This window comes from Bubalus kerabau, chromosome 1 (genome assembly GCF_029407905.1).
Source record: "Bubalus kerabau isolate K-KA32 ecotype Philippines breed swamp buffalo chromosome 1, PCC_UOA_SB_1v2, whole genome shotgun sequence".
Lineage (NCBI taxonomy): Eukaryota > Metazoa > Chordata > Mammalia > Artiodactyla > Bovidae > Bubalus > Bubalus kerabau.
Genome location: NC_073624.1, coordinates 56,866,678 through 56,889,732, shown reverse-complemented (window position 1 = coordinate 56,889,732; position 23,055 = coordinate 56,866,678). Strand labels below are relative to the sequence as shown.

Here is a 23,055-nt window from a genome sequence, read left to right as displayed (position 1 = left end):
TACAGATTTCTCAAGAGGTCAGGTGGTCTGGTATTCCCATCTCTTGAATTTTCCACAGTGTTGTGATCCACACAGTCAAAGGCTTTGGCATAGTCAATAAAGCAGAAATAGGTGTTCTGGAATTCTGTTGCTTTTTCTATGATCCAATGGATGTTGGCTATTTGATCTCTGGTTCCTCTGCCTTTTCTAAATCCAGCTTGAACATCTGCAAGTTCATGGTTCACGTATTGTTGAAGTCTGGCTTGGAGAATTTTGAGCATTACTTTGCTAGCATGTGAGATGAGTACAATTGTGCGGTAGTTTGAGCATTCTTTGGCATTGCCTTTCTTTGGGATTGGAATGAAAACTGACCTTTTCCAGTCCCGTGGCAACTGCTGAGTTTTCCAAATTTGCTGGCATGTTGAGCGCAGCACTTTAACAGCATCATCTTTTAGGATTTGAAATAGCTCAACTGGAATTCCATCACCTCCACTAGCTTTGTTCATAGTGATGCTTTCTAAAGCCCACTTGACTTTGCATTCCAGGATGTCTGGCTTTAGGTGAGTGATCACACCATCATGATTATGTGGGTTGTGAAGGTATTTTTTGTACAGTTCTTTTGTGTATTCTTGCCACTTCTTCTTAATATCTTCTGCTTCTGTTAGGTCCATACCGTTTCTGTCCTTTATTGTGCCCATCTTTGCATGAAATGTTCCCTTGGTACATTTCAGGTAACTATAATAGTGCAACTAAGGTAGTGGATTTTTCTCTGGGGAGATAGAGTGGAGGATGGAAGAAAAGAAAAGAGGGAGGGAAAGTATTTGAAGGTTGTAAAGTTGTCTACCAGTAATCTAAAGATTATGATTTATATCTCCCCATGTCCTTTAGTTAAAACGCTTATGACAGATAGAGGGGAACATTTAATTTCTGCTCATGAACCTTCCTTCTCCAGATCTATGCAGGTGCTCATTCAGAGAAAAATCTACTACCTTAGTTGCATTATTATAGTTACTTGAAGTTTTTGAAAACAATCAGGAATACCCTGTGTTGTGTCTGCCAATGTCCATTTTCTTTTCACAGATGAAAAGTATCTCCCTAGCCTCTTGCCATCAGTTGCACTCCAAATTCTTGGACCAGTCTCTAGGAGAACAGGTATTATAATCCTTCCAGTTAAATATAAGGGACCTATGCTACCAACAGTATAGGAGCAAGCTCACATTTGGTTTTTGTTTTTCCTAGTTAAGTCTTGGGGAATTAAATGAAATATAAACAAACATTTATATACATGATCAATTAGGCACACGTATCTAATCGACTCTGGAGTCCGTACTGGGATTACTCCTGGCTCTGTTTAAAATTACCAATAAAAATGGTACATTTGGGGGCTTTGCTGGTGGTAAGTGGTTAAGACTATGCTCCCAGTGCAGGGGGAATGGATGGCAAAGTGAGGCCAAAGCAGTCATGCCAGGGTGGACAGTGGGTGGGGTCTCACACAATATATTTTAGTAGAGGCTGATAAACCATACATACTCAGCACAGGTAGGAAGAGATTGACTATACTGACCCAGGATGAATGAAACTATGGATTTTAGTTCACCTTAATCTTGGAGTTAACAATGTGAAGTGGCTGTTAAGGGGGGAAAGGCCTCCAAATCTGGTACTGTCCTCACAAAGGCCCAGCTTCCAGAAGGAAGTGATCCTCTTGGCATTAACTCTTGATGGCCAGGCTGGCCTTGGACAGCGTGTAGTACTCTGAGTACCACATTTGGAGGAACCTTAGGCACACAGTAGCCTTGGAGTAGCCAGGATGATGAAGGAGTGCAAAACCAACTTGATTTCCTCCTTCACACAATAGGTGTGAAATACCCACAGCAGAGATTTCATAGATGTCCCAAGATTAGGATTCGATAAATGGGTCCATTATTACAAGACTGAAAAAACCACCCCTGGGCAGTTTAATTTAATGGGATATGTGGGAAAGAAGAGGCTCAGTATATAAGAACTTGGGCTTGAATTCTAAAGACCTTGACTTCTGGTTGACCACTTTGTCTTTGGGTGAGATTCAACAATTCTGAGCCTGCCTTGGTTTTTTCTGCTGATAATAGTACTTCATGTGCTCAGTTGTGTCTGACTTTTCACAACCCCATGGACTGTAGCCTGCAAAGTTCCTCTGCCCATAGATTCTCCAGGCAAGAATACTAGAGTGGGTTGTATTTCCTGCTCCAGGGGATCTTCCTGACCCAGGGATAAAACCCATGTCTCTTGCATCTCCATGTTGGCAGGCGGATTCTAATGCCACCCAGGAAGCCCAGTAGTACCTGATAGGGATATTTTAAAGGTGAATTGGAATGTATACAAAGCAACTAGTCAGTGCTCAAAAAATGAAAATTGTTATTTCTGTGAGGACTAGATGAAGGAATTTAATGCAATGAGGATGAAAGCTCTCTTGAAAAATATAAATGGATGGTCAAGAATGAAATTACTCAGTGGGACCTTAAAGAACAGAAGTAGGCCAAATGGATAAAAGTTACATGGAAATAGATTTGGACACACTGTTGGGTAAACTGAATTTTTACAAAAAGGGACTGCTCATGAATATTGGAATACCAGTTTTTTATTGTCTAATTATAGGATACCTGTTTTAGCTTCTGCTTTACCAAGCCATATTTATTGCAAAATCAGAATCTAATTCTTACCTTTCCCCCTCCCCCGTTCCCCACATCCCTTTTTTTTAAGGTTGTTAAGAACTTGTTGTTTGTAGCCAAAGTCTTATATTTACTGGAACCTGATTCTGGGGACAAGCAAGGGGACATAAAAGAAGACACGGAAGAACAGGAAGTTTTAGGTGATGGCATGGCCGGAGAGGGTGTGGAAGAACACAAGGCGTGTGCAGATGAGAAAGAAGAGCACAGCAGGCCAGCCACACTGCTCTGGCTGATCCAGAAATTGTCCCGGATCGCAAAAGTGGAAGCTGCGTATTCACCTAGAAACCCCTTAAAGGTGTGGTGCATATGCAAAATGGCTGAAAAGTAGTCTTTTTTTTTTTTTTTTTTTTTAATGATACTAGCTATCCTCCCAAGTCCCTAGAACCTTTTGAACCCACAACTGTAGCATAATATCTGCCCCTAAATAGACCTTGTTTTCTAAGTTAACTCTGTAGCTACAAGTACAAATGAAAAATGATCTGTACTTTCAGAGAACATGCATCTTTAAATTTCTCGGAGCCATAGCAATGGACCTTGGAATAGACAAGGTGAAGCCGTACCTCCCAGTGATCATAGCGCCTTTGTTCCGGGAACTGAACAGCACCTATTCAGAGCAGGGTAATTCTGCATCCTCTTCTACATGTTAAAATACCTATCTTCTCTCCTGAATGCTTCCTTCTTCTTTTCTGTCCTCCCTTTCTGCCAGAGTTTAAGAAAGAAAACTTGCTAGGTATCAAGGCAACAGCAAACAAATAAGGCATATTTGTGTTATTTTTTACTATCTTCTGTATGCTTTCTTGTGTCTAAGAGTGAAGGTTTCTTTCCTAAAGGATGATGTTTTTTAACTCCTAAGTGTAGATTAAATATTAAAAGAAAACTAATTTGGAGTGGTTCTAAACCTCACAGTGCTGTGAACAATAAAGAACAAATGTCACTATAAGTCAGTTAAGAATTATAAGGCAAAACTATCAAATAGTTTTTACTTCAGATGTTCTCATTTTTCCCAGTATATTTTCTTGCCTGGTTCATTTGGTACCTTTCCCTCAGTGATCCTTATGTTCTCTCTTTTGGTAACAGGACTAGTGGAAATTAGGGATTGGAAAGCCAGGGAATAATGTTAAAAAAAAAAAAGTGAATGTTAAAAGAGTTTTAAAATATTAATAAATGAAGTAAATGTCAAAACAGGAGCTATCTATTCCTACAACCTTGAGTTTCCTTAGAGTAGCTCAGGTTGGCTTTGGCTGTCAACCAACATTTATTGAGCACTGAATATTTGCCAGGCACTGGTGGTTAAAAGTCTTTGATCTGCCCCTCCCACCACCCCCCCCCCCAAAAAAAAGAGGTTACAGCCAGAGCCAAGCCTCTGTGACCCATGAATTAGAGGACCTAGAGATACATGCTTACCTTTCTTTGCCCCCATCTGCACAGACCTGAGCAGGTTAATAAAGGTAACACAAAACATTTGTCCAGTTCTCAAATTACTTTAATGTCTTCTGAGCCAGGATCCCTGTGGGAAAGTGCTTCACGGTCTCTGATTTCTGGCAGCATCCTTGATGAGGAGGTGCCATGGAATGCTGTGTCCAACACTTCTGCTTATTCTCTTACCTCAGGAACTCAGAAACAAAGCGACTAGTTTTTAGATCAGTGTTTAATGTTGAAGTAATAAAAGTGATCATGCCTTGGGAATTTAAATTTTGCATGTTAATTTTGTACATACTCAAATATGTTTTTTCCTGTGCATTCCTGATTGTTACTCTGTGTGTCATTAGATCCTTCACTGAAGAATCTATCCCAGGAAATCATAGAATTACTGAAAAAGCTGGTCGGGCTCGAGAGCTTCTCATTAGCCTTTGCCTCTGTACAGAAACAGGCTACTGAGAAAAGGGCACTCCGGAAAAAGAGAAAGGCTTTGGAGGTAGGCTTGCTGCTTGAAATTGACCTGTTCATTGGGCTTAACTATTTTTAACCAGGCATGTGTGCGTGTGTGTATCATACTTACCCAGGGAGGAAAGAGGAATTGGCTGTGTTTGAGAGGTGGGACTTTATAGCTGGGGCTCCAGATTTTGTGATGTTCAAAAATGGTCCATTTCTGCATTTGATTTTTATTGGTTTAACATTTACTTTAAAAGTAATACAAAATTTCTCTTCTTTTTTCAAGTTTGTAACTAATCCTGATATTGCCGCCAAGAAAAAGCTGAAGAAACACAAAAATAAAAGTGAAGCAAAGAAGAGAAAGATTGAGTTCCTGCGTCCAGGCTATAAGGCCAAGAGACAAAAGAGCCACAGCCTGAAAGATTTAGCAATGGTGGAATAAAGTGCTCCCTGTGCAGTGTCCGAACTTACCCTGAAACATGAACTTTCTGGTGTACCTGCTGGTCCAAAATCATAGCAGGTTTTATTATTTAATTTAAACTTTGGCATAGATTGTATAATATTATACAGTTTAATATAATTCATGTTTGTTTTTAATTAAAATATTTCATAATACTACTGTATCTTCACTGTCTAAAAAGCATTTGACACTAATGATAAAGAGTTTAAAATGTACTTTTCTTTTTAAAAAAACACATTAAAATAGCAAGACAACAGAAGAAGTTAGGAGTAAATCAAGCAGATGATTTGCAAAATTACAAAATTTTATATAGATATTTATAAAGCTCCATGTACCCATTTGAATGCAGAGTTCCAAAGAATAGCAAGGAGACAAGACTAGAGCTCTCTTCAAGAAAATTCGAGATACCAAGGGAACATTTCATGCAAAGATAGGCACAATAAAGGGCAGAAATGGTATGGACCTAACAGAAGCAGAAGCTATTAAGAAGAGCTGGCAAGAATACACAGAAGAACTATACAAAAAAGATCTTCATGACCCAGATAACCATGATGGTGTGATCACTCACCTAGAGCCAGACTTCCTGGAATGCAAAGTCAAGTGGGCCTTAGGAAGCATCACTAGGAACAAAGCTAGTGGAGGTGATGGAATTCCAGCTGAGCTAGTTCGAATCCTAAAAGTTGATGCTAGTGAAAGTCCTGCACTCAACACGCCAGCAAATTTGGAAAACTCAGCAGTGGCCACAGGACTGGAAAAGGTCAGTTTTCATTCCAATCCCAAAGAAGAGCAATGCCAAAGAATGCTCAAACTACCGCACAATTGCACTCATCTCGCATGCTAGCAAAGTAATGTTGAAAATCCTCCAAGCCAGGCTTCAACAGTATGTGAACCATGAACTTCCAGATGTTCAAGTTGGATTTAGAAAAAGCAGAGGAACCAGAGATAAAATAGCCAACATCCATTGGATCATAGAAAAAGCAAGAGGTAAACATCTGCTTTATTGATTAATCCAAAGCCTTTGACTTTGTAGATCACAACAAACTGGAAAATTCTTCAAGAGATGGGAATACCAGACCACCTGAACTGCCCCTTGAGAAATGTGTATGCAGGTAGAGAAGCAACAGTTAGGACCAGACATGGAACAACAGACTGGTTCAAAATTGGGCAAGGAGTATGTCAAGGCTGTGTATTGTCACCCTGCTTATTTAATTGATATACAGAGTACATCATGCGAAATGCTGGGCTGGATGAAGCACAAGCTGGAATCAAGACTGCCGGGAGGAATATCAATAACCTCAGATATGTAGATGACACGACTCTTATGGCAGAAAGCAAAGAGGAACTGAAGAGCCTCTTAATCAAAGTGAAAGGGAGAGTGAAAAAGCTGGCTTAAAAGTCAACATTAAAAAAAATCAAGATCATGGCATCTTGTCCCATCACTTCATGACAAATAGATGGTGAAAGAACAGAAACAGTGACAGACTATTTTGGGGGGCTCCAAAATCACTGACCAACCTAGATAGCATATTCAAAAGCAGAGACATTACTTTGCCAGCAAAGGTCCGTCTAGTCAAGGCTATGGTTTTTCCCGTGGTCATGTATGGATGTGAGAGTTGAACTGTGAAGAAGGCTGAGCGCCGAAGAATTGATGCTTTTGAACTGTGGTGGTGGAGAATATTCTTGAGAGTCCCTTGGACTGCAAGGAGATCCAAGCAGTCCATTCTGAAGGAGATCAGCCCTGGGATTTCTTTGGAAGGAATGATGCTAAAGCTGAAACTCCAGTACTTTGGCCACCTCATGCGAAGAGTTGACTCATTGGAAAAGACTCTGATGCTGGGAGGGATTGGGGGCAGGAAGAGAAGGGGACAACAGAGGATGAGATGGCTGGATGGCATCACTGACTCGATGTACCTGAGTCTGAGTGAAGTCCGGGAGTTGGTGATGGACAGGGAGGCCTGGTGTGCTGCGATTCATGGGGTCGAAAAGAGTCGGACACGACTGAGCAACTGATCTGATCTGATCTGAAAATCACTGCAGTTGGTGACTGCAGCCATGAAATTAAAAGATATTTACTTGCCCCTTGGAAGAAAAGCTATGACCAACCTAGACAGCATATTAAAAAGCAGAGACATTACTTTGCCAACAGAGGTCCGTCTTGTCAAAGCTATGGTTTTTCTAGTAGTCAGGTATGGATGTGAGAGTTGGACTATAAAAGCTGAGTGCCAAAGAATTTGGAGTTTTACATTCATGGGTAGGAAGATTTAGTATCATAAGTTGCTAGTTTGTCTCCAGTTGGAAACCTGTGGTTAAATACAAATCTGAGCAAAATCCCAAAGGAGTTCTTCATATTATCCCAACAAGCTGATTCTAAAATTTATATGGAAGATAGTTAAGTCGAAAATAGCTATGATACTCTTAGAAGAGCGTAAGGGGCTTGCCCTGTCAGATACTGAAAAATAAGACAAAAAGTGCTATCTAGAGAGGGATGATGTGATAAAGATTAAGAACTTCTACTTATAAGGTGACATACCCGGGACGTGGTATGTACCTTATACTGATAGATGATTAATAGCACCCAGGCTATATAACAAATACCAAAAACCAATGAAGATGATACAGTTGAAAAAGTGGCGAAAGATAGAAACAGGCATTGCAAAGGAAATATAAGTGGCCCTTAACCCAGTTACCAAATAACAGGCCCTTACCAAATAACAGGCTATAACAGGTCTTGAATATTAAAGTAGTTGTGTATTGGTTAGTAAGTCATTATCTTGAGACCACCTTGTGGTGGCACTCATGAACTTCAAAACCGCCACTTTGGCTGTAGGAGTCCCTAGACACCATTGTCTCCCCACGCCAGAAATTAAAGGACTAAAACCTGTGCTAGTAGGGTTTTAGTATCAGCTATGTCCTTTTTTTGAGTCACTCCTGTATTAACCTTGTTAATAATTGGGGAAATGCAGATTAACATGTGAATGAAACTCCATTTTGAACCCTTCAGATTAACAAGGCTGACAATACCAAATGTTGGCAAGCGTGGTGGAAGAAAGGGAACTTTTTTTTATAAAATACTATGGAAAACAGTCTGGCATGTTGTTCAACCATGTGGTATCTTTTGCCTCTCTACACTTGATGTACTAAACAGAAGCAATATTCTTTAGTATCCAATACATTTGGAAGGGTAGGGGGAGGAAAAATCATCCTACACTTTACATTTCATTTAACTCATTTAAGTCTTTCTGACAGCTTCCTAAAACTCATTATTTTACAGATAAGGAATCTCATCTCAGGTTAAATAATCTAGCTAAAGGTGACACAGGTTGAATGTGGCAGAGTCAAGATTAAACCTGGGACTTGAAAGCCCATGCTCTTTATGGTGACAGGGTTAGAATATTACAGCATATGGCATAGGAATCAAATGTTCAAACATTCATGAGCTTCACAATTGTGTTGTGATGTAGTCTGTATCTCAAACAGGAGTTCTCACACTTGCAAGGTGTTTGTAATATCCCAAAAGGATAAACATAGGGCATCCTGGAAAGCAGACCCAATTCTAAGTGATTTAAAGTGCAGGTATTTGCTTTTATAAAAAATTTATAAATCAAAAGTTATTAATACTAAAAGCAAAGTCAGGAAAAATAAATATCTCAAGTATATTGAGCACGGCTTTGTTTTAATATTTAATCATTTTAATCAGTATGTAATCAATATTTATTCCAGTAAATATTTATTGAGAGCCCAGTACCAAGTATGTACCAGCCAGGTGCACCACACTAGATGCAAGGGATTCTGACAGTAAATAAGGTATGGTCCCTGCCCTCAAGGAGCTTACATTTCCACAATTTAAAGTGCATCTCAGGTATTCTGATAATAGAATTCCACTCTCAATTTCTCTTTTTAAATTTGATCACATGACACAGCACAACTACCAAACAGAATTATAAAATAGAATGTTAGCGCTAAAAGAAACCTTTGATATTATCTGTACAAAAAGAAAAACCAAACAGAAACTGATGGAGTGGCCCTTTGCACCTAGAACTCATATGCTCTGATTTCAAGTTTGGTCCTTTTCAGGCTTCTCATGAAACAAGACTCAGTAGATTTTTATAAATATAAACATTCAACCTCCTGTAACATACTTGTACAGCTGTTTCCTGCTAGACAAGGACCTTCTCATTTATACCAGGTTAATGTCAATGTATGCTCTATTTATCCCATCCTATTCTTTGTGGCAAACCAGAGGGATCAGGATCATCCAAGTGCAGGCCTTTGCTACCAAGGCTATTTGTCAGGCAGCATTTGCCTGCCAGGGTTGCACCTCCCCATACTTCTATCTTCACAGTGTTCGTGAACCACTGGGGAGTGCTTATCCATTTAGGTACAAGTCTAACACGAGATATGTGCCACTGACCAGAAAGGGACCCAAGTATAAAGTGCTGGTTTACTATTTTTCTAGCTGACAAATATACAGCCTACCATTTTTAACCATGAACATATTCTGAGGTGCCATAATGTGCCAGGCACTATACTGGACATTAGGGATATGAATATGAAAAAGACAGTTTGCCCATCAGGAGTGCCTTGCAACTATGACACAATGTCAGTTATATACTGTTAGTACTTTGGGGTACACTGGGAACACATGCTCCTGGAAGAAGGCCTGAAAAAAATTGCTCCCAATTTTAGTAATTACAAGGTCTCTATTTCTGTCTCACTGTAGACTGGGTTGTTTGTAAAGTTCCTTTTAAAAGTCCATTAGGAAATAATTGTTTTTGATAGTCTAGCAGCAGTTAAGTCTAATTTTTAAAATCAGGAATACTTTCTCCCTCTAGAATCAGTAAGATTTTGACTTTTCACCAAAGTCACATGTTCAATTACAGGCAGATAGAAAGAACCAAAGGCAGTAAAAAACATCCTTTACAATGCTTCTTAAAATAAGTCTTGTTTTCAAAAAATTTCCTTTAATATGAAATTTTGTTTAATGTGTTGTGAATTCAATCAAATATAACCATTTAGGACTATTTCTACTACCTCTACTAGTATGGAAAAATTTACAGACATTATTTTGAATGTACTATGTCTACTTCTATTAGCTTAATTTTACATAAGGAATTAAGTTGTGTTGTCAATGTTAGCACTTCCAGGAACTTATAGTTCATGGGACAAGCTTCTGTCTGACCCTGAAATCTCACTGTAAGATTCCCTTGTAGGTGACTTTAGTCAAGCCAGTCTATCAGCATTTTGAGTCCATGTCCATAAAAATGAAGATGTAAAAATAATGTCCTAGCTACATGGCAAGATTCCTGTACCAATTGACTGAGTAGGTCCAAATCTGAAAAAAATTTCCAAACAACTATAAATAGTATAAAATAATAATTACAGATAAGTCAGTGAAGTTAGCCACCAAATTAATTATTTCATGCCTATAACCAAAAGCTTTTAAATGAAACAGCTTAGATAAAGTGGTCATTAAGCAAATGAAGACTACAATTACCCACGCTAGGTTCTTGGCCTACTCTATTGAGCCTAATCTTTGGAAAAACCTAATTCATTTTAGAGGGAAAAATCTGAGTTAAGATATTCATTAGTGTTAATACAAACAAGATGCAACCACTAATTTAAAAATCGGAGGGTTTTTTTCCTCATTAAGAGTACATTCTTTAATAGGACTGTATCTGAATAAGAACTGCATACAAATAGAATATATACCTTAACACAAGATAACAAGGAAGGAATATTTTACATTATATAGGGCAGACATTCAGTTGGTTCAATCACAATGAGTTACCCTTCCAACCAAATACTTAGTTTTAATATGTATTACAAATGTTCCAGTCAGTTCTGTATTTGCCAACAGACAGCTTTAACATTTAGTAGTGTGGAGCACACTTAACTGTTTCCAAAGGGATATGTGATGTGGTCTTCGTTTCAGAGGAGCAAAAGTGACTGAATTACTGTCTGCTCTTTAATGTTTCAACTAACCTGTGAAGAGAAAATGAACAGTTTCATAAAATTAACTTCAAATTTTCAGGTATAGAGAATGACCGTTTATAATATAAATTTCATACTGAAGATGAATTCCAAAGCACTTTAAATGATGAAGGTTAAGATGGTTATATTAGAAGAATAAGGTTATGGACTCAATTTCCACAAGGGTGTATTTTAGCTCTCACTCTGTCTATGCTTTGAATGAAAAATCAAAAACAACCAAATAGCCACTTTCCAGGCTGCTACTATAGCCAGGCCAGATGTAGATAATTCAGAGATGAAAACTAGCCTCAGTTCTCAAGGAGATGATAATTTAATGAGCAGATGCACAAACCAACTACAATACAGTGTAACAATTACTATTATATCACTGATCTTGGACAAGGACATCTGTGTGTGTGGTAAGGCAGTGGGCCTGGAGGTAGGAAGGCTCTTGAGAAGCAGAGAGCCTCAACCTAAGTCCTGAAGGATAAGGAACTGGAGGGTGAGCTGAATAAGGGAAAAAGCTAGAAATATAGCCGAGAGGTGGTTTACCTAACTATAATTAGTACGTGTGGCTAAAACAAAAGCAGATATACATGAAAACCAGTGGAAGAAAAGGGTAGAGGAACTTAATATGATAAAATGCAAAGTAATCTGATTTCATCCTTAAGACCAAAGGGAAATTACAAATGCATATACACACAAATCCTCAAATGGCTTCTGGAAACATGATACTTACCATTCCATTGCCTCATCAAGGCCAGTGCCTTTGGTTGCTGAAGTTTTGAATATTTGCCATTTTCGGTCCTTCAAGGCAGGTAACCCAAGTGAATTTGCCATTTCTGAGGGAGTCATTGCCTGTTCCATGTCCTGCTTATTTGCAAACACCACTAAAATGGCTTTTCTCAGCTCTTCTTCCTAAATAAAATAAAAAAAAAATACTCTCTAATCAATTTGCTCCTGAGTTTAGGAAGAAATGCCAAAAAAAAAAATCTATTATTTTAAAAGCATATTTCCTAACTCCTTTTTATATTTCTTTACTCCATTGAGAAGTTTTGTGTACAAAGGTAAAACAAATTGGTTTTGTGTCTGTAAGTTTTAATATAATAGTCCTGATTCAACCTCCACATGTACTTTATGTCACTAATAAATAAATATTGATTGAATTAAAAGTTAATTCCTAAAGAATGAATACAATTTTTAGTTTTCTATGGAGAAAGATTACACAAGTCAAATCCAAATACTAGAAAAAACCTAACAACAATCCAATACAATTTGAGAATTGGGAACTGAAGTTAATAATCCATTTCTTTTATGCCATACTTTATACAATAAAAATTTATTATACCATGTGAATTACAGCTAAATAAAGCTGTATATTGTCACCCAGCTTATTTAACTTATATGCAGAGTACATCATGAGAAATGCTGGGCTGGAAGAAACACAAGCTGGAATCAAGATTGCTGGGAGAAATATCAATAACCTCAGATATGCAGATGACACCACCCTTATGGCAGAAAGTCAAGAGGAACTCAAAAGCCTCTTGATGAAAGTGAAAGTGGAGAGTGAAAAAGTTGGCTTAAAGCTCAACATTCAGAAAATGAAGATCATGGCATGTGGTCCCATCACTTCATGGGAAATAGATGGGGAAACAGTGTCAGACTTTATTTTTTGGGGGGCTCCAGGATCACTGCAGATGGTGACTGCAGCCATGAAATTAAAAGACGCTTACTCCTTGAAAGGAAAGTTATGACCAACCTAGATAGCATATTGAAAAGCAGAGACATTACTTTGCCAACAAAGGTCCGTCTAGTCAAGGCTATGGTTTTTCCTGCGGTCATGTATGGATGTGAGAGTTGGACTGGGAAGAAGGCTGAGCGCCGAAGAATTGATGCTTTTGAACTGTGGTGTTGGAGAAGACTCTTGAGAGTCCCTTGGACTCCAAGGAGATCCAACCAGTCCATTCTGAAGGAGATCAGCCCTGGGATTTCTTTGGAGGGAATGATGCTAAAGCTGAAACTCCAGTACTTTGGCCACCTCATGCGAAGAGCTGACTCACTGGAAAAGACTCTGATGCTGGGAGGGATTGGGGGCAGGAGGAGAAGGGGACGACAGAGGATGAGATGGCTGGATGGCATCACTGACTCGATGGACTGAGTTTGAGAGAACTCTGGGAATTGGTGATGGACAGGGAGGCCTGGCATGCTGCAGTTCATGGGGTCGCAAAGAGTCAGATATTACTGAGCGACTGAACTGAACTGAACTGAAAGCTTATATTTTAAAAATATGTTATAGCCGAGGCAATTAACCAGTCCCTTAAAATTCCTTATGCTTTGAATTTGGTCTAAGAAGCTCTTATGATAAATGTGACGCTATGTTGTTTAAAAAAAAATTTAGGCAAAACTTTAAAACTTTAGGTTGAAATTTATAAATTGGAAGCTACTAGGAAGTTAATCATCCAAGAACTCAGAAGTCCGAAATAGTCTAAGTTTTGCTTCTAACTAGCAATCAAGTTGCCTGGAACTTAAACATTCAATAATTGGATAATTCAGAATCATAGTTTTAGTGGGAAAAGGAAACCTATACATCTAATTTTCTCAAGCAAAGGCAATTTCATTATTAAGTTAATCATTAGTACATTTCAGAAGCTTATTTAACAATTTTAAAATCTTTTAGATGACTACTTAATGCACCCTCTAAATTCAGTTAGCTTATCAGTATCTTTCAAACCTCAGTGAATATAATGTATTGGGTTCTTAGTTAAGAGCTATTATACACTGTTCCACACATCAGGGGTACAAGGTAAACGAAAGAACTTTACACTTTAGGGTGGGAAGCATACATAAGTAAACAAATATGTTTAAAATAATGGAAAGAAATGGTAAGTAGTTACAAAAAATAAAGTAAGATAAAGGGTTAGAAGATAACTGAGACCTCCTCTATGAGGAAGAAACATGTGAGATAAAACATGTCAAGAAGACAGCCACATAAAGATTTGGGGAAAGAAAATTCCAAGCAAGAGAAGCAAGTACAAACCCTAAACCAGGTGTCAGGTACACAAATTCAGTGAGCAAAGAAAAGAAATACCGGTATGGTTGAGGTACTGTAAACACAGGGAAGAGTAAAAAAATGATAAAGCTGGGTGAGGTAAACAGGGGCCAGAATTGTGCCAGAAATCCATTCTGAACTTCAATGTTCCTAAAACAAATATACTTTATTATTTATATACTTATACAATAAATCTGCTCCCATATGCTAAATTATACAACCAGAAATAAAGACATTAAAAAAACAATCACTTCACAGAAGTGACTTAGAATAGTCACTTCAGTTTAGAAAGGGTTTAGCTCTGAATTTTCTGGAAATTAAGGAATTTAATTTAAAGGAAGTTACAGGACTGGAATTTTTTTTTTTTTTTTTTTTGTCTTCAACACTCCCCAACAGTATTTTTGGAATAGAAAGTAATCTGCATAAAAGAAAATGATACTAAAGACATGGGTATGGGGGAGACCCCTGTTTCCCTTTTAATTATTTCTGCATGTGACAATAAATAATAAAAAGAGCAAGCAAATATAAATGATTTACCCACATTTTAATAAAGTTTTCTTACCTCTAACATGGCAACTAATTCTGATTTGGAAATGCCAATTCGGTCTCGGTCACAACTATCTACTACATAAATGACTGCATCTGTGTTTGAATAATAACATCTCCAGTATGGCCTAAAGAAAATTCAGAAAGGGAGAATACATTATTATTTGAAAGATGAAACTGATAAGTTAATTTATATGCTACGACTTGGCTATGGTGGGGTGAAGTGTGTTACTTGCCAATCCTTTCGCACCCGTATCAGTATCAATGCCATAATGATTGTTTCTGATGGACATATATCATATCCTTCAGATGGGAATGGGTAGAAAGAATATTGATAAAACATAGGATCAAGGAGCTTAAGAATGAGTTTAGACTACAGGCTGAGAGAAGAATCTATAAAATCACTAAATGTACTGATGAAAAAATGTTTCATACAGACCTGATCACTGTATCCTATAAATCTTTAACTAGAAACTCCTTAAGAGAAATGGGTTCTTTAAAAATAATTTTAGTAACAGATTTAAATTGATCACTGAAGACAAGAAGTAGAAATGGCTAAAATTAACAAATGACTCCAAAGTGGTTCAAGAAATAAAATGAGTTAAAAGGCAGCAAAATGCTTGGGGAATGCATCTAGTCCTAAATGGTGGGCCGAAAAGGTATTTTCATGAAATCCAAAACAGTCTGTCTCACAGAGGAAGGGACTGACAAGAATTAACTAGAGGATTCTTTTTATTTAAATACTACTGAAGTAATCAGGTCTTGAGACTTTCATGGAAAAAATTTTCATCTAAGTGATATTGGAAAAACTGACTTCCGTAGATTTTAATTATTTTCAGTTAAAAATCTTTAATTCTCAGATTTTAATTGCGAGAATAAGGTGGTTTTACCTCATTTTAAACTAGGTGGCTCCCATTACATTACAAAAGAAGACATATTTTGATTTACTGCTGTTAACCCTAAAAGAACAATAAAGATCCCAATACTACAAAATGGTCTGGCCTTTGTACCATACCTGATGCTTGTCTGTCCTCCCAAATCCCAGACTTGGAATTTAAGGTTCTTGTATGTTACTGTCTCAACATTAAATCCAATGGCTGGAAGAGAAAGCAAATTAAGAGTATATGAAGACTAATACATTCTGTCTTCAAAGTGTCCAGTCTGAGTTTCAGCAATTAGTGGTAATTGTTGAATCACATTATTAGTTCAAATATTATTCCATTTATGATAGTATGCTGTGCTATACATATACACACACACCCCCCCACAATAAGCAAGATCAACCCCACAGGGTATACCCCAATCAGGGTATATAAGAAGCCCCAGCCACCTCTGCAATTAGATAATTCTTAGCTCAGTGGAAATCCTATTATGTTAAACGCTGGCATACAAAAGCGTTCAGAAAGTTATACTTAGAAAGGACAGTTGTAAACGTATTACAAAAAATGGAATTTTGGTAGGTAGCAAATAGGATAAAAGCCTAGATTCTAAACTTCAGTAAGGGACAGCAATGGCTGTATACCTCTTTATGGAGGCTGAGTTCACTAACACAGGGACTCTCACAGACCCTCTGAAGACTTCCTCAAGAGCTCATCCACAATAAGGTCACAGCTAGATGGTCAAAGCGGAAGAGTCTCAACCCCTTTCCCTGCCATCCTTCTTAGGTGGAGCTTGGCATTACATGCCTAAGGCAAGATACTATTACTTTCAATGAAAGGAATCCAGAGCAGCTGGAGAGGATGCTGAAAAAACTTAGGAGCTATACATATAAAAATTGCTAAGATTTTACAAACTTAAAAAAAATCAAAGTAAAATGTAACTTACAGCTACAATTGGACAATTAATTTTTTAGATTTAAGTTTATACTGGTAAACGATGCTTAAGAGTATATATGGCAAGTATAAAAAAATTACTATAGCAAATCTGAGTGAAAAAGTAAAAAGCAAGTTCATGATGTCTCCCTCAGAATTAGGTAGCAGTGTAATCATCATCTTCAACCTCAATTACAAATGTTGTTTATTTGCAGAGAAGAACGTGGTATAAACCACATTTGCTAAAACGCAATCCACTGAGCTATGGGCACCACAGCGGCCACCATGACTCAACTGCAGCACAGATGGGAGATTTGAGAACCAAAAACCAAAGAAACTGAAATTGCTTGAAGGTGGTAGCAAGAAGTAACAGATGACATGGTTCAAAAAGTTCTTTTGTAAAAGCTAGACTTTTCTTTTTTAATCTGCAAGTTTAAATAGTACTAAATAGAAATACCTTGAGTGACGGAGTAACTTAAAGACATTCTTGAGCAAACTCTACAAACTATTAAACTTAGTTTAAGTATACTAATCTTCAGAGCAAAAAAATGAAAATAGTATAAGTAACAAAACAGTCTTCTTATGTAGTAAATTAGTACTATTGAAGAATATTTTTCTAAGGTATCAATTGATTTAAAGGTGTTACTTTTCTTGATATTTTTAAGTTCCAGATTAATTCAACACTCAGTCTCTTCAACTCAGATCTTTAAAAATAATCAATAGGATTACTAAAAAAAAAAAAAAAAAAAAAAACTAATCTTAATCAAATAATAACAAGTACAGGAAAAAAAACACTGTACATGTATGTGTGTGTCTGTATATATATATATATATAACTTAGTATCGACATACTGATAATTCTTTACTCAGATTTACAAAGTATTTTATATACTTGATTCATTTTCCTTATTCATTGGCTTTATTTTCAAAGCGGATGAATATTTATTATCTTCATTTTATCAATAAAGATACTGGCTCTCAATGATATTCTGTGGCTTAACTCTACCCAACTTTTAAAACAACTCTGAACAGCAGAACCCAGCCATGGACAGGGGTTCATAAATTACACCAAACTGTCTGTAAATTTATGAAAAAGATGTTATCAATATTATGCTCATAGAAGTCTACAAATCTTATTAATTACATTACATATGTATTCAGAAATAAAGTTGTTTTTCCAATGGAAAACAAAAGCTCCTATCCTATGATTAGTTTATCATACCAACACTTACTAGGAATAGTAGTCACGACTTCTCCAACCTGTAATCTGTACAAAATTGTAGTTTTTCCTGCTCCATCTAATCCCAAAATTAAAATCCTCATTTCCCGAGTTCCAAACAGACTGGAAAAAATGCTTGAGAAAAAGCCACCTTAGAAAATAACAAAAATGTATTTCAATATCACTTCAAGAACTAGATCCACAAAACATTTAATCTTGATCTTTAAAAGCTATACTAAATTCAATAACATTGTAGTATTTTCCTCCATTCATAGGAACATTGCTTCCAATGAAACACATCATTCAACATCAAACTAGTAATTACTGATTGTTACCATGTCCTGGATACTATGTTAGGCAGGCTCAGAAGATATACTCAAAAATAAGAGAAATATGACTCCCCTCATGGAGCTCACTTTCTAAACAAGAGAATATGGATAGCTTAACGTGATATCCTCATTACCCCTAGAAATTAGAGGGCAAATTAGAATGATAGTGGGACAATGAAGTCCTTGAACATTAAAAGCAATTATTATTGTTGTCCAACAGCAGTACCATAAGTACCTTCAATCACTGAGAATTCTCCGTAAGGAATGTAACTTGCAAAGAAATTGAGACAGAAGCCAAAAATAACAAAAATTATTTCTGATGAAAACATTTTAAAAAATACTAATAAAGCAACATTCAACATATCATGAACTATTCCCAGAAAGCTTCCTATACACAAGGTATTGTGTAATACAAAAGCACTTGTGAACAGAGAATAGAATGGTGGTTACCAGATGCTGGGAGAGTGGGGAAAATGAGACAGTGTTAGTCAAAGGGTATACACTTTCATTAGAAGATACGTTCTGGAGATCCAATGAACATCATGGTAACTATATTTAATTAATAACATATTGTACACTTGAAATTTGCTAAGACAGCAGATCTCAAAGTGTTCTCATCACACACACAAAAAGGGTAACTGTAAGGTGATGAACGTGTTAATCTGCTTGAATGTGGTAATCATTTCACAGTGTATACATATATCAAAATATCATGCTGTACACTTTAAATATATACAATTTTTGTCATTCATACCTCAATACAGCTGAAAAAATGTTAAAATTTAAAATTATCCTCTGTGTCAGCAGGGCCTCCCAGTAACAGATTAAATTGTTGATGTGTGTTTAAATAAAATAACCCCTAAGAGTGACGGAGGTGGAAATTCAGAATCTTTATTATTTCTACAATCAAACAAGAAGCTCTTTTAAAATAAGTTCTTTTTTAATGATTACCCTTCCCCACCCAATAAAAGCACTCTGGCCCTTTCTTACCAAAAGACATTTGAAAAGATTAGAAAAAAGTTACACTAACAATATAAAAAAGTTGACAACAGAAACGATGCTCACAAACACCACCTGGTTACTTTACAAAGAAATGAAAAAATTAAAAACTACAAGTCTGGAAAAATGAATCCACCATGGGCTAGAGAACTTTGAAAGTTTGTAACATAAGGAGTGTGACTTGACAAAATCCTTTTTTACAGGTTAAAAAGAGGCAGTAGGAAAAAACTGAAAGGGTTATGCAAAAAGACAAGAAGGCGCTTCTGATGTTTCAGAGCAAGATGGAAACTCCCCAGAAAATAGCTGAGGTTTTTAAATAACCCAAAGAATTTGCATCACTTGGAGAGTTGTGACCAAGTTAAAAAATCTGCACCTTCATTTGGGCTCCAGTGGGGAGCGAAGCTCTACCTGATGCTTGACGACAATGTAGCTCTCTCAATTAGCACTCCAAAAATTGAGTTTAAAACGTCATCACTGACCAGTAATATCTTCCCTGCCCACTTCCCCCTCCCTATTCCTCTCTTACAGAAAAAGTTACAGGCAAGCAGATAAATGCCGTGTTGGCAATAAAACATTACGAGCAACACCTTTTGGATTTTAAACTGACGCTGTCTCAGCGACCAGGGAGAGTATCAAGCTGCCACTACAAGGTCAGAGCTCATCTTTCACCCAAGAAACCTTAGCGAACTTGCGACTGACATGTTGCCAAGCTTCGCATACCAGCTCCGCCCAGCAAGCGGCGCTGGGTCCGAGGAGGTAAGGGAAAAGTTCACCGACCCACGGTGACCCACCCCTGACGCCGCGGGGAGACAGGAAGCGAAGGTTCGAGGCAGAGTCCACGCACACTAGTGAAGAGCCAAGATGACTGAAGTCCTCAGCAACCAGCTCCCTGAGACGCTGGCTGGGCTCCCCAGGCCTGCCCCTCTGTTCCTCCTCTCCCCAATCAGTCCCCTCGGCCTCGGCCTCTCGGTGCGCCCAGGCTCCCTTCTCAGATCTCTCACCCATGATGAACCGCCTGTCCGCCCTCGTCCACTGTCAGAGACTGGCCCCGACCTCGGCAGCGACTCCTATTCGAGTCTCGGCGCCGCCACCTCCCCTCGCCTAGGCCTGCGCTCCGGCTCCCGCTCGGACTCTTGGCTCCCAGACAGTTTCTTTGGAAGCTTGGTCAGCCAGCAACTTCCACGTCGGACCTCCCGGCAGGGGCGGGATTGAGGGGCCGCCGCGACTGCGCGCTGGAAACCGAGGCCTGAGCGTCCGCGTCGTCGCTTTCGACGCAAGTCCCCGGCAAACAGGGTGTAGATATTGTGGAAGTCACGAGAGGAAAAAAAGATTCAAGGACTCCGGTTGCTCTTGCTTCTGTTTTCTTGGACAAGAAGGGATTCCGAGGTATAGAGATTCGAATTTTCATTTTAACTTCTGACACCAAGAAGTGACGAATCCGCCAACCAGGAATGCGCGTCACGCCTGGATGCGGCTGTCTGATTGGGTGCGGGCGCAGGTTGCGGCGTACCAGACATTCCTGGTCCAGAAGCACCCTGCGGAGTTTATCTGATTTTCCCCCGTTCCTTTCTCGGATCAGGAAATAGAACTACATAGTAATGATAGGAAGAGCCCTGCGCCACCATTGCGGAGCAGCCTTACAGTTGAAGCCGCTATCGAGATTTTAGGCGTCGCCGTGGTCTGTAGGGTCAGCGTTAGAGCCCCTCCTTTCTTCCACCTGTACCTTTCCTGATACTAAAGTCATTACTCTAGGAAAGGTGTGTATCTTTAGGGCAGCGTCATTTTTCAAAATGCAGTCCTTCTTGTTAATATTTTATTATCCTGTTAATATGTTAATATCCTTCTTGTTAATATTGACCTGGTATTGCAGTCCCTGCTTACTAAAAAGGCACATTTGAGGAAGCAGAAGTATAGCAGCACGCTAGAATTAAAGCTAGATACTTAGATTGTAAGTCAGTGAAATTTTACTCTTGAGACAAGCGTGTAGAATTGACGTCACCTCTTTCAAGTATTTGCTCAGATTTTATTTAAAACTGCAACCTACCCTACATCCCCCTTATCCTGATTTTTAATAGAACTTACCAGTTAACATAATTTACTTGCTTATTATGCTTATCTGTCTACTTTCTCTCACTAGACTGTTACATCTATGAATACACGTATTTTTATTTTGTTTGCTCTTTTGTTCTTATACTTGGGCACTAAACAAATATTTGTTAAATGTGTTGAATTACAAGTTTTTAAGACCAATTACATAAGCATTAGTTAACTTAAACATATGCAACATTATTAAATTTGTTTCCTAAAATAGGCATACCTAAACTACCTGTCCTAATTTGATGAGAGGCCAAACCGTCTTCTAGAATGTTATGTTTGAAGAGAAACCACCAGATGGAGGTATTGCCTCAGGCCAGTTCTCAGCAGAATGAGATAAGTTGGTCTGATTGATTTAATCCCTTTCAAATGTTATGGTACAATAATTATATGTTAAATTTTAAAATGTGAACGCTTTAATATAGTCCAAGCAAGGAAAACAATTCCAAAATTCTTTTGACTGTAAAGCCACAATTAGATGGAGTAAGTTTAAAATTTTAAAGCTAGAAGGAACTTCAATTCCACCTATCTCAGTCACAGATGAAGAAGTGGAAAAGAGCTAAGCGATAGAGCTAGGACATCTACTGTTACCATTTGACTTCAGACTTAAAGTAACTACATTATGATGCCTTCTGTAACTGTAAGTTTGGTAAGTTGATTTAGCAAACTGCCATACTGTAGTTTTCTGTAGTTTCTGAAGTTAGAAACTTAAGACTTAAGTGTGTTCCATTGCTAGTGAAAGTTACATTCTTTGCTTAGATTTTATTCCAAGCAGAATAAATTCCAAGCAGAGTGAAGCAGAACCTATGAAATATAATAAATATAAAAGGATAGTAAATATAAGCTTCAGAAGGGCTTTTCACACTGTGCATTTATAATTGTCTTTTAAACTAAGCAACATTTTGAAATCATAACTAGATGTGTTATATCTCAAATGTTTCTTTGCAATAATATGTACTTTGTCAGAGAATTTCTTGTTAGACTATGTGGTCTTTTTTTTTATTGAGAAGTCATTCACATACAATAGCATCATTTTTTAAGTGTTCAATTCAGTGGTTTTTCATATATTCATGAAGCTTGCAGCTATAACCACTGTCAAATCCCAGAATATTTTCATCACCCCAAACAGAAATTCTATACCCATTAAACAATAATTCCCTACTGCTCCCCCCAAGGAAACTGCCTTGGTTGCTTCCCTCAAACCAACATTTGAGGGTTCTTATTTCACCACTTCCTCACCAGCACTTATTTTTTACTTTTAACTTATAGCCATCCTATAGGTATGGCATGGTATCTCATTGTGGATTTGATTTGAATTTTCCTAGTGACTAGTAATGTTGGACATCTTTTCATGTGCTTATTGGCTATGTGTTTATCTTCTTTGGAGAGATGTCTACTCAAATCCTTTACCTATTTTTTAATGAATTATTTGTCATCTTATTGTTGAGTTGTAGAAGTTCTCTATATATTTTGGAAACTAGACCTTTATCAAATACATGATTCACAAGTACTTTCTCCAGTTCTGTGAATTGTGTTTTCCCTTTGTTGATAGTATCCTTTAATGCACAAACTTAAAATCTGATGAAGCCCAATTTATGTATTTTTATTTTTCAGCTTGTACTCTTTGTGTCATATCTAAAAAAATATTGCCTAATCCAGGCTCACATCAATTTACACCCATAGTCTAAGAATTTTGTAGATTTGTCTTTTACATTTATGTCTCTGATCCATTTTTAATTGTTTTTTGTGTAATTTATGAGGTAGGAGTCCAGATTCATTTTTTTACGTGTAAATATTCAGTTGTTCCAACACCATTGTTGAAACTGATTTTTCCATTAAATGGTCATGTCACTCACTCTGTTGAAAACCAGTTGACCATAAATGTACAGATTTGTGGACTTTTCAGTTATTTATGGACTTTTCAGTTCTAGTCCTGGGATGCTTATGTCTGTTCTCATGTATTGTTCTCATACAATACCATCATGTAGCTTTGTGATAGATTTTGAAATCAGGAATTATGAA

At 37.6% G+C, this 23,055-nt stretch overlaps 2 protein-coding genes across 5 annotated transcripts in view; one reads left to right on the top strand and one right to left on the bottom strand.

Moving 5' to 3' along the window:
* Window positions 1-5,171, top strand: part of UTP20 (UTP20 small subunit processome component) — an 86,892-nt gene extending 81,721 nt beyond the window's left edge. The window contains exons 58-62 of the mRNA XM_055575735.1: window positions 1,060-1,131; window positions 2,716-2,979; window positions 3,176-3,302; window positions 4,454-4,599; window positions 4,843-5,171. Of these exons, the coding sequence (XP_055431710.1) occupies window positions 1,060-1,131; window positions 2,716-2,979; window positions 3,176-3,302; window positions 4,454-4,599; window positions 4,843-4,998 (765 nt within the window). The 3' untranslated portion in view covers window positions 4,999-5,171. The remainder of the gene's footprint in view (window positions 1-1,059; window positions 1,132-2,715; window positions 2,980-3,175; window positions 3,303-4,453; window positions 4,600-4,842) is intronic.
* A 3,501-nt stretch (window positions 5,172-8,672) lies between these two features.
* On the bottom strand, window positions 8,673-20,248 carry ARL1 (ADP ribosylation factor like GTPase 1). 4 transcript variants are annotated; one of them, XM_055575749.1, is made up of 6 exons: window positions 19,941-20,247; window positions 17,625-17,762; window positions 15,597-15,678; window positions 14,598-14,709; window positions 11,726-11,904; window positions 8,673-10,998 (listed from the first exon to the last, which is right to left on the bottom strand). In XM_055575749.1, the coding sequence occupies exons 1-6, from the start codon at window positions 19,942-19,944 to the stop codon at window positions 10,968-10,970; spliced, it is 546 nt and encodes a 181-aa protein (XP_055431724.1). In that variant the 5' UTR covers window positions 19,945-20,247; the 3' UTR covers window positions 8,673-10,967. The 4 variants fall into 4 exon arrangements, with proteins under 4 accessions (XP_055431724.1, XP_055431747.1, XP_055431733.1 ...); XM_055575772.1 differs by lacking the exon at window positions 19,941-20,247 and adding an exon at window positions 19,731-19,846; XM_055575758.1 differs by lacking the exon at window positions 19,941-20,247 and adding an exon at window positions 18,695-18,719.
* Between the last annotated feature and the right edge of the window lie 2,807 nt (window positions 20,249-23,055).